The sequence below is a fragment of the Phalangium opilio genome, unplaced genomic scaffold (assembly GCF_054372755.1).
Source record: "Phalangium opilio isolate 3A_F unplaced genomic scaffold, DU_Popi_V2 ptg000013l_1, whole genome shotgun sequence".
Taxonomy (NCBI): domain Eukaryota; kingdom Metazoa; phylum Arthropoda; class Arachnida; order Opiliones; family Phalangiidae; genus Phalangium; species Phalangium opilio.
Window position 1 is genome coordinate 11,955,490 of NW_028324148.1, and position 11,673 is coordinate 11,967,162.

At 37.6% G+C, this 11,673-nt stretch overlaps 2 protein-coding genes across 2 annotated transcripts; both read right to left on the bottom strand.

The window, feature by feature from the left end:
- Nucleotides 1–652: 652 nt before the first annotated feature.
- On the bottom strand, nt 653–3,696 carry LOC149709148 (lysosomal acid lipase/cholesteryl ester hydrolase-like). The gene is made up of 8 exons (XM_089863922.1): nt 3,424–3,696; nt 2,833–3,086; nt 2,492–2,620; nt 2,222–2,372; nt 1,591–1,683; nt 1,365–1,526; nt 1,184–1,255; nt 653–979 (listed from the first exon to the last, which is right to left on the bottom strand). The coding sequence occupies exons 1-8, from the start codon at nt 3,694–3,696 to the stop codon at nt 662–664; spliced, it is 1,452 nt and encodes a 483-aa protein (XP_089720048.1). The 3' UTR covers nt 653–661.
- A 262-nt stretch (nt 3,697–3,958) lies between these two features.
- LOC149709149 (amine sulfotransferase-like) lies at nt 3,959–11,673 on the bottom strand. The gene is made up of 4 exons (XM_089863923.1): nt 11,372–11,673; nt 10,373–10,768; nt 4,849–5,034; nt 3,959–4,043 (listed from the first exon to the last, which is right to left on the bottom strand). The coding sequence occupies exons 1-4, from the start codon at nt 11,671–11,673 to the stop codon at nt 3,959–3,961; spliced, it is 969 nt and encodes a 322-aa protein (XP_089720049.1).

Here is an 11,673-nt window from a genome sequence, read left to right on the forward strand (position 1 = left end):
CCCACTAAGAGCCGAATTCATAAATAATCGGCACATGGAATTCACTACTTTTTCTTAGCCTTAGTTTGATACTTACCTACAGAGGTATCTATATCTATATAAATCAAAGTCCTGACTGACTGATATTAAACCCCAAGCCAAAACCGCTTGCCCTAGAAGGCTGAAAATTTGCAGGAACGTTACTCATAAGTAGTAGGCGCGTACTAAGAAAGATTTTTCCGTTTCGCCGCCATCTTAATAAATGGCGCCCAGAAATGTAAGAAATATTCTCTATGCAACAAAGCCCGCGCGTTTCAACCGATTTTACAAATATTTAGAACGCTGGTTTCCTTTAAACTATAGACGGGCTGAATGGTCTTTTGGGTTCGATTTGTTGCCATCTTTCTAAATGGCGGCGAGAAATTTATAATCCCATCTTTATGGAATAATGTCCGCATGAAAAGTAATAAAAAACGTCCCGACGGGCTGACGAGCTGACGGGCAACGCCGAGTGCCTTCGCTCCTAGGGTGTTACAAAAATATTAGTCATCAGTAAAATCTACCCATTCTTTATATCATTTTGATGGAAGTTCATATTACACGCGAGCGGCGCCTCGAGTAACAGCTAGTAGTATATAATATCAAGAACAAAATTAGAATATTGAAATTTATTGGGTTAACATCACGCAATTCCATTATACATTTTCAATATTTCCAGAACTGAAGGGTAGATTAGTTCGTTGGCGTTTTCGCCCATAATTAAATCGTAATGACTGAATTGTATATTCTTGGGGATCACCAGATCCTTCACTATGAGTCGTAAGTTATTTCTAAGATATTCGATGTCTTTCTGAACAGATAAAATGTCAAATTCACTACTAAAAAGGGCCACCGGAACTGCAATATTCCTAACATCGAACGGTGGAGTGTCTCTTTGTCCGTAAACATCAATGTTGTGTTCGCGGAAGTCGAAAGCTTGAAATGTGTCATCTCGTTTAATCTGAAATAAAATCCGTGTTCTTTCTGTATTTAGTAATGTTGGAAAGAAGAACCGTGTCTGTCAGAGCAGAGCTTCAAAGAGTTTTGTGGTTACATTTAAAATTCCCGAGGTTGGCGTTCCAAAGTTTACTATATTCTGCCCCCCCCCTTGGAGGCTGTTATGGGGCTTGTTTAGAATTTTACGATTTAATTTGAAAAATCTTACCTGTCCAAAATGCTCCAAAACATATACTGACGTGTATGTTGGAAATTCGTTCAATATCACAGGAATTAAAGTCTGAAAATAAAAATATTTTATTTAGTCTGAAAACGTTATCACTGGTTTGATATCATAGAGTACATTTCATTAAAACAAAAGCAATGTAAAGTAAAGTGTAATTCATTACCACATTTAAATTTTTAGAGCCCAAGGCTAGTGTGACTGACGCGACAGTTTGGCAAATGAAAGCGTTGAAGAGGCCAAATTTGCAAAATTGAGAAGATTCCTCGTTCAACAAGTCAAATCCCGGAAGAATTTTACCCATGGTTCCCAAGACCGCGGTCAAAACCTTGAGGAATAAATGTTGTCAAATAAAATGGATTTCGATTAAACAGTTTTCATGCAATGTTTACCGCTACAACGTCCGAAAACTGTAGTAAATCAGCAAATACAGCTCTCACTTCAGATACTTTGGCTATAGGCGCCAGAGAAATTAGTACTTTAACCTACATAAAAATTAAACGATTAAATCTTAACCAAGTTTTCCTACATCCCCTTTTCTCCGTTGCGGGACTTAAGATGTCAGTCTAAAGCGCGTACAATTCCTCTCCCTATCTGCTCTTTCCTGTAAATTGCAAGGACTGTTCACTAGTCGAGCAGAGTGAGCTCGGCTCGGGTTGAAAAAACGGCGGCTTGACTCTAGCCGAGCCGAGCTTTCTGGGTTAACATACATATATGTAACAAAAATTGCTACTGCCAATTAACGTAAGACTTGAGAACGACTAGAAATGCTATCCCATGTAGTGGTTCAGTAAAAACCTCTCGGTAAAATGTGAAGAAATCGTTATGAAAGACTAAATGGGAAGCACTATTTCAGTCACTAAGCTCGCGAGTCGTAGTGGCTCGATGCCTGTCGGCTCGACCTTAAAAAAGCTCGCTGGTTAATTAATCGAGCTGCCAAACTGTCGGCTCGGCTTGCTCGTTAACAGTCCTAGAAAATGCTAGTCAAGAATTAGTTTTTGCTTGAAAGTAAGGATCACTTACCTTTATATTGTAATCAGGTCTCTCTGAAAGTAGAGCGAATGAATTTGTGCTACCCAGAGAATGCCCAACTATGGACAGCGATGGAACCCCAGTTTCACGCAGAATGTAATCGATGGTTTGTGGTAGATCTATCATTGATTCTTCGTTTATACTTTTAAAATATAATGAAAGGAAATGATACTGTAGCTTAATTTATTCGCTTTGGAGTATTACGCTTTTGATATTCTCAATTTTTTTCTTTTTGGTAGGGATGAATACATGTTTGTTTACCTGAAGTCCCAAAACTCAGCTTGATTTTGGGAAAGATTTACATGTTGCATTGAATTCGGAGCCCCTCGATAGTTTAGTAGCCATACGTCAAAGCCTTCGTTTGACAATATCGTGGCTAAAATGTTTAAACTCATTAAATTTTCAATTTTTAAAACTATAACCATATAATGCACTTAAAAAACCAATGGTTTGAAATCCCTAAAGGTTATTTGACAGATGTCTAGCGCAGTTTGGGTAGAAAGTCTTCTCTCCTATTGGCTGGTAAAGTGACATTCAGCGTTACAGAGTGAATAATATTCTGGCATATTTTTCACTCATGGTTATGATAAAATTAGGGTCACGTAAATGGCATTTTTTCACAGATTAGAAAAAAGATTTGTGCAATTAATTTTTTTTGAATATACTCACGCAAGTTTTGATTAGCATGAGAGTTAATGACGAAGAGGCGATAGTTAACGAGTAGACCATGCAAAAACAAAACGACTGGCGCACCCCTTTTAGACGGAATTCTTTGTAAGCCCAATATATAACCGTCGCTAGTTACAACATAATGATCTTCCACCGGATATCCAAGAAACTTGCCAATCAGTTCACTCTAAAATAATAGCAACCTTGACCTTTAAAGAGAGTGTCAAGAAGACAACGGTGGGTGGGCAAAATTATTTGAAATACGTCACAGGTAACACTTGATGCAAAATCCAAGTACTAGCTAGTAATTATTTTTCGCCAGTTCCTCGAAGTGCTAGTTTTCGAAACAAAACGAACCACGCCTCTCCTTGAACTCGTGCCTCTGACGTATTCAAATTATTTTCACCCAGTCCCCACCGATGCCTTCTTTAATTCAATATGTTTAAAAGAAATTGCATATCGACTAGATAAAATTCAAATAGAAGTAACATTTAAGTTCAGAAGTATTTGAAGAAGGTACTCACTGTATTGTATTCGGTTTGTGGAGGATTACTGTAGAACAGATTTGGTGGAAGTTTAATGTTCTTAATGGCAACAATTAATTCTCTGACGAAATCTTGCGTAAAATTAATCAAGTTTACAGCGGTACCCGTAATCGTTCCTAACAAACCGGCGTTCTTGTACGGTTCCATGATCAACATGATGTCTTCATAATACCGCGACGTTTCAGTCTGTCCTTGGGACAAGGTCAAAATGTTAGCGAAAACTGGTAGCCATATTACCAAAAATAATGCCATTATTTCACGATTTTGTTTTGCTTTATTTTTCTACTTTTATTGAACTGATCCGTGGATTTTACTCAAGCGCGCACTTTGTTATTGTTTTAAAAGGGATTTAGGCCTCGACAAGGACGTGATCTACTTTTCAATTTCAGTTAGATGTTTTAACCTATAATATTGAATGTACTCTACCTCTCTGACCCAAAATACAGTTATACTCAATAAAAATCTGAATGTTATATAGCACGGTTAGGTTCAGGTGAACTTGTCTGGACAGAAGTTAATGAATTTTATCAAGGGAAGTGTAAGACTCTAATGCTTTCTGTAGTATCCATCCTTGCATGTTAAAATTGTAGACGGTTATCCTGAAAACACGAGTATATTTTCTTCCCTTCTAACGAAATATTCCTAAGCTGATGAATGTTTCAATAAACAGTGGAGGATTTAGTTCTCGACAAACGTTTGGTTTGTTCCTTTGAGCTACACCCTGAGTTTCTTTGGTCCATCAAGGGCGTGTTCAAAAGTCTCTAAGGTCAGCACTGACTAGATTAACTGATTCAAAGCAGCAGTTGTCACTAATTTGACTCTTCCATCTTCCGCACGCAAATTCTTTGAAAGAGATACACTCGAGTTTGATCAGAATACCTGGAAGGCTCAGCTGTTTTTGATCCGTTCTCATTCCCTAAACCAATACACTGATAACGTGCAAATCAGTCCAAACGCGAAAAGTTCCGTTGTTGGCTCGGTAATAGGAAGTAATATTCAGGACGGCTAAACACTTTTTTCGAATTTGCTTATGTTTTATACTTCCCAGGATAAAAGTATTTAACTTCTGGTCGTTATAATAATTTTTGTATCAATCGAATATTGTAGGGCAATGAATAAGAAAATTAATTTGTTATTTCTAGCAGTGCAATGCATTTTAATTGGTTATTCTTACCGATTCAATAAATTTTATTGTGTTATTTCTAGCAAAACAATAAATTTTAATTTGTTATTTCTAGCAATAAAATAAATTAAAATTTGTTATGTCTAGCAATGCAATATATTTTATTTGCTTGAACTTTGCGATTACGCTATTTTTATTATATATTTTGTTTATCAATACAGATTCCATGGTGTAATTTCAATCATTTATTATTTAGTAAAATATTTCTCAGTTCAGGATACTTTATCTTGTCCTGTACGGCTTGGCGCAGAATATTCTGATTTTCACTTGAGAGAACTTTAGAGCTTCCACCCACTTTTCCTTCTCTGATAAAATTCTCCAGTTGCAGACTATTTTCCGGTGTTAATTCCACATTCTTGAGTGATGAACCACTCTTTACAACATCAAAGAAGGCAGTTGTGGGGTACCTATTAATTGGTGGAAAAATAAATCAAAAATTATTTGATATTTACCTAAAACTTGGAATTATTAAAAACAAAGGCCAATAGAAATCATAGTGAGGCTCTGGGATGGGTATTATGTTTACGATGCCAAATCTCACATTTGCTATAGTTTCATTGGTAGACCAATCTTCGTTTTACGTTACCTTATTTCCTCTGTGTAAATATTAACAGTTGCTTTTTACCGACCAGTGTGAAAAACTAACTCGGTTATGATTTGTGAGTGTCTGTGTGTGTGTGGATATTGGATACACGAAAAGGCGTTCTTAGCTAGGATCGAGTGGCAAGAACTAAACGTACCCCAAAGATTGAGCCATCTCAAAATGTCCCTAAATCTTAGCGGTTTTCAAAACATGATTACTGTACGCTAGAACATACGAAATTAACATCCGCTCCCCACCTAGCAATACGAAAATCTTGATTTGCGTGACTTGTTTTTCCTTGACTTTAGAGGTTTATTTTGCCTGGATGATACTTAGATCATTTCCATTTGTCCTCGACAAGGCCAAGCATATCAAGCTTACACAAATAGCCGCCCACATCGTCAAGGTCTATTGATCAGACATGGGCGAACCCTCTGCCTCTCCCACTCCCACTCCTCAAAATTTTTTAGCGGGGAACGAGTAGCTCACTCCAACTGATTTTCCATAGTAGGCCTTTCCAGTAAACCTCGCTCCTTTCCCAAACAAAACATCATTGTAACTTTTCACTCCTCTCACTGCTCATTTTATCTCGTAGTTTTAATAAACCTCCTCTCATCTCAATTAAGATAAAAATTAAAATGTTTCACTCCTCTCACTTCTCATTTTATCTCGTAGTTTTAATAAACCTCCTCTCATCTCAATTATGATAAAAATTAAAATGTTTCACTCCTCTCACTGCTCATTTTCTCTCGTAGTTTTATTGAACCTCCTCTCATTTCAATTAAGATAAAATTAAAAGTTTTCCACTCCTCTCACTACTCGTTACTAAACCTCCTCTCATCTCATTCTCAATTAAGATAAATTCCATTAAAACCTAGGCCCAGCAAAACTTCCGTGTCACTGCAATAATTATGGCAACACTTATTGCAACATATGCTTTTGAGCTTCATTAGTTGTTGAATCAGAATAAGACTACCTATTTTGTCCAGAAACTTCCGGAAAGCAGTGATTCTTGAACGATAAGACGAAGCCGCTGGAGTTCTACATTAGTTTTGATAAGGTCCTACACTAAAGCAAACTTTGTTTCTCGATTTATTTTCTAATTTTGGCATTTTAAACTAAGTTTAATAAGTATCACCCAATAAAAACAGCTCGTCAAGGCACAGCACTGGTGAGAGAAGCGGAAACTGTCAGTGTCAAAATTTTCTGCAGCTTAACTCTCACACTTCGTTTATTCTATTGAATCTTGTGTACCAGCGTTTCCCACACTACCAGCATAGCAACGTTCCTCGAACATTATCAAAGTTTTGGTTCAGCCAATAAGCATTCGTATTTCACTAGGCTACGTGACTGTAGCCTGTCAAATACCATTTGTGTTTACAGCATGTTCAAAGCTAGAGAGCCTTGTCTCCACCTCTATGAATCACTAACCTTCGCCTTGGCTTAACAATAAACCCCCGTTACTATTTCAAAGCACAGTAATGTTTCTTTATTTCCCTCCCTTGTCTCCCTAACCCCCACCCAGAAACAGTGGATAGGTTCTGATTTTCTCTCCTCTCCAAAAGCCTGAAAGAAGGAGAGAACCCCCTCTCCCAAAACATTTTTCGTCCCACTCACCTCTCACACTCACGAGCCATTGCTAAACGTTTGGTTTTCAAACTCACCCCCTTTTACACCCCTTTTACGCCGCCCGTAAAAACTCGCGCTCTTTTAAAATTTGTATTTTGAATTGGCCAAGAGGTTCACTCCAATGTTTCATGATATTAAATCGTGGCACTCATTTTCTTGCCTTTTTTTTTGTTAGAAGCCTACCACTCCCACTCACCCTCCACTCACAATAGTATAATTTCTGATTCTCTCCTCTCAAAACGCTCATTTCGCTCCAAAAGGAGAGGAGAGCGCCCATGTCTGCTATTGATATGCTTGGGATGGTGTGGAACTATGGATTCACCTGTGTAACCTCTATAGTTTTCTGTCGAATTATTTGAAATTTAAGGTTGTAATCGCGTGAGAAAGAAAAATTATGATACAAGGACAAAAATTAAATTATTTTGAAATCGGTTTCAGCCCTCACTCGCTTGACAACTACTTATGGGAAAATAACAATACACAAATATCGGGAACGAGTGACAGATCTCCTGATACAACAGTACGCAAGCTAAAACATATGTTAAACATCCAGGCAATACAGGGATTGAAAGGTCTGTAAGTAAGTAAGGGGGTGTTCTGTGGGCGCTTTCGAATCGAAAATGTTCTATGACGTTTTGCCGTCCGGGTCACCGTTTTGAATTATAAAGTGAATGGATATTTTCAGTGCATTCATGGATTTTCAACTTTACCAAACATGGGAAACATTAGAACAAAAGTTTAGAGATTTAAACATAAATTATACTTCGTTCACAATCCTTTGGCTGAAAACGCCATGTAAAATGAGAATCAAACGACCCTACAATCGTAAAATTTTTGAGGTTTTACAGAAAAAAAAATGGGTAGTGATCCAAACGTTAATTCTTAATACATCAGCTTCTATATTGTTCCCTGTGCTACGGTCTTGAAGGTAATCATAAAGGGTGTCGACACTATTCTGAGGGTAACTTGGGGTTCTCATATTACAACAAGGCACCAGTGGGCACAAATATTTGTGCTCACTAAAGGCACGAGGGAGCCTTTGTTTTTACCTCTCCGAGTGACGTATGTCACGGAGAGGTTCTAATTTCGACGTGTGTGTGTGTCTGTCTGTGTGTTTGTCTGTTGTTACACCCACGTGACCGCGTTCGCAGTTTCCAAATTGGAGCAAACGTGTTCGCCATTTCCGAACTGCTTTCACAGTCACGGAAATGGCTCCTTTACTTGAGTTCTCACACCACCATCTTCTCGTCTTTGTCCATCCCACACGGACACCAGTCTGTACTTACTGGCTTCTAATCACCACCATCTTTTGGTCTTCGTCCATCCCACATGGACACCAGTCTGTATTCATTGGCTTCTAATCACCACCATCTTCGGGTCTTCGTCCATTCCACTTGGACACCAGTCTGTACATACTGGCTTCTAATCTCCACTATCTTTTGGTCTTCGTCCATCCCACATGGACACCAGTCTGTACATACTGGCTTCTAATCACCACCATCTTCTGGTCTTCGTCCATCCCACTTGGACACCAGTCTGTACATACTGGCTTCTAAACACCACCATCTACTGGTCTTCCGTCTATTCCACATAGACACCAATCTGTCTTATTGGCTTCTAACTCCATAGTCATCGTTTGGTTTAAGACATTCGCGGCGATCAGCTAGGGTTACGAGAAACGTCTAGCCTCCCTAGGGTGGGTTGTCCACCAAAGGTTTTCGCAATTGCGGTTGTTCTTTCTTTTAGCTGTAGTTCGACACCCTTATATACTACCTATTTGAGTAAGGTAATGCAACCGGCGTATGCTTCATTTCAAACGCCAAAATTAGTCAAGTCTCTCAAGAATGTCTAATTGTTCTTTATCAACGCGATGTAACGCTCTATAAGGCGAACAACTAACGAAGAAAATATTTAATATTAATTATATTTATTTTAATATTTAAGATAATCTAGTTTCTCAACTCAAAATTAAAACGGAAAGAGTTAAAAAGCAGCCTATGTTTTAGTCTGTGTGTGTCCGTCCGTTAGTGCACCGCGTTAGCAGTTCGCTTTGTTTTGTGGAAAGAAATCCTACAAAACCTTAATATTTGGTTTTCTCATAATATATTATTAATATATGGAAATATTTTTCGTAATTTCGATGCCTTTAGTGGTTTTGTAGCTATAAAGCTCTGTTTCATTCTGATATCCCAAGAATATTTTTTATTATTATTATTTGAAATCGATGTTTATATATTACTTAAGCTATACTACATCTGTTTATAGCATAATTCTTTCTAAAGTGATTTCAAGAAGAACGCAACTATATTGGGCAAATGAACTTTTATTTGTCATTAGGCCTAGTGAACCAAAAAGTAAACGCTTGGGTTTGGTTTTCGTTTCTGTAATACAGAGACATTAACGGTTCAGAGTGAGCCGAAAGTTAAATACACTTTTAAATAATTAGGCTTAGACTTTATAATCATGGTGGAAATCTGGGCCGCGTTCAGCAGAGCTCAGCGCTGTCAGGCGCTGTTAGCAGTGTCATCCAGAACGGGATTTTGTTATTGAATTTTGACGTCACGGTGCTCAGTGAGCCAGCGCGGTCTTCAAGGAAAATAGTCGGGTTTTTGGATAACGTGACGTAAAACGCGTAGTTCTCAGCTTGGCGAAAAAGCATGGAGGAATTAATACAAATAGCTCTTGCTGATTCTGATGGGACTATAGCTATTTAATTGGCGTGAAACAAGTTGATCACGCGAGAGCGGCGAGAAGTTTAAGAGACATGTTAGTTTCTATGTTTAATTATAAAAGTTGTTCTTATCTATCTCCATAAATATGTAATCATACAATTTTTGTTAAGCCTTTGTACCTTGCACGCTTTATTGCGCTAGCTTCATTTTTAAAAGACCGATGACCGGAGAAAAGCTATGACGACAGATCTCACCAGAAAACGTTTTCCAAAATCCGCTGTCTTTTTTGGTGAGCTCTGCTGAACGCAGCCCAGATCAGTGAAAGGTCTGATCGTAATCGGATTATAGCTTCGTGTGTTCATGCTTTTTATGGTGCGCATTTACCTTCAGTGTGTGTAGCCACAAATTAGCTTTGGTGTTATGTAACTTTAATCGTCATGTTGACAAACTAAGAAAATTGTTGAGGTGAAAGGAGAGGATAGTGTTTACATGGCAACCCTGTTGTGAATATGGCTTTGAACATAGAGGGTATACAGTTGAGGAGTAGCAAATTGGGCCTTTACAAATACGTAAAGGTAATATCCCTCCAAAGTTTTATCTCTTCATTTCCCGTTTTTCCCCCATCGGATGATTTTAATGTGTACAAGTATATCCTTATTGGATGTAAAATGTCGTCTGATTTACAGTATATTTGCTATGCTTTGTATACTGCTTTAATATTTCATAAATTTTAACTTCAGTATTTGTTCATAAAAAAAAGAAACATTTCCATAACTGGGTAAATAAGTTTGTAGGTAGTCCTTCTCTTGACTCGGAGAGGTAATATTTTGGTTTTCCCAACTTGTTATCTATTACACTTACTGGAAACTTTTTGCTTCTCTCATTGATTGAAGGCTGGTATTTTTAAGAATATTTTCAAGAATATCAGGATTATCTTCCAACTTTTGTTCGTATTCTTTCCCCAAAAATCTGGCCAGTTTCAGGACGGAACTTTTCGTGTCCTTCTTTTGTTGCTCGTAATTAATAAACAGGACATTATCGTCGTCTTTACGCTCGTACCATGATTGAGTCGTCACGAAATAATCTCCCCAGAAAAGGTTACCTTCCACTAAACATCTGACGGTATTGTCAATATCAACGCTGTTTAAATCTTCAGCCAAATAGCCATTTTCCAGAAAGCTGTGATAGCTAACGCAGCAATCGAATATGTTGCGTACGATGCAGATGTACTTTGCTTTTTCCGACTTCGGTGTCAAACTGAAAAGTAGTAAAAGGAATATGGTGATAATTAATATAACAACAATATTTATGAATATCAATTAAATTCGTCAACGGAGTTGTATTTCAGAGCAATTTTTGAGCAGAATATTATTAGAACCACAATGGTTTCTGTCTGACGACGAGGTGCCCTTTCGAAACAGGAGTTACTTTGGTTGTGAAGACAACTCAAAAAGTGACAACCTCTACGGGTCAGTCTCTCAGAAGAACGTACGGAATTTTGAGAAACTTTAAATTAATACAGATTTCTATGTATTTTCGACTTTTCGTTGGATCTGTGGATTTTTCGCTAAATCCAAAATCTAATTAGATTTTTCTATTTTCTTCCCGAAATTTTTATAAGTTTCGTTCTATTTTTAGCTGTTATTTTTGTGTCTTTTTCATAAATAAGAAATGTTTTGCAAAAAATGTGATTTAACAGTTTATTTTGAATCTTTATCAGATTTGGTGTTTTTTTTGGATTTTCAGTGAAATCTTTCATGCATTTCCCGGACTTTTAAATTTATTTTTCACGAGGAGTTTTCGGAATGTTTAGGTTTTAATTGCAATTTTCGGAAAATTAATTGAAGAAATTGAACATACCTGTATGGAAGGTGGCATTTGAAAGTTCGGGGCGATGTTAGATTATCGTACAATTTAACATCTACCATTTCCAAATGGGGAAAATCAATTTGCAATCTATCGGGAAGCGAAGCTCCATCGTGAAGAATGCTCCAAATGATGCTTTGAGTCCAAGTACTACCGCATCTCGCGAAGGAAGTCAAGAATATGTCCCCTTCACGTGGAACCATCTCCGACAATGACTTCAAAAATTCCAATTTAACAAATCGAGTCGGGTACAAATGCCCTTGATACTTCAAGTATTTATCGTCTTGAATATCCAT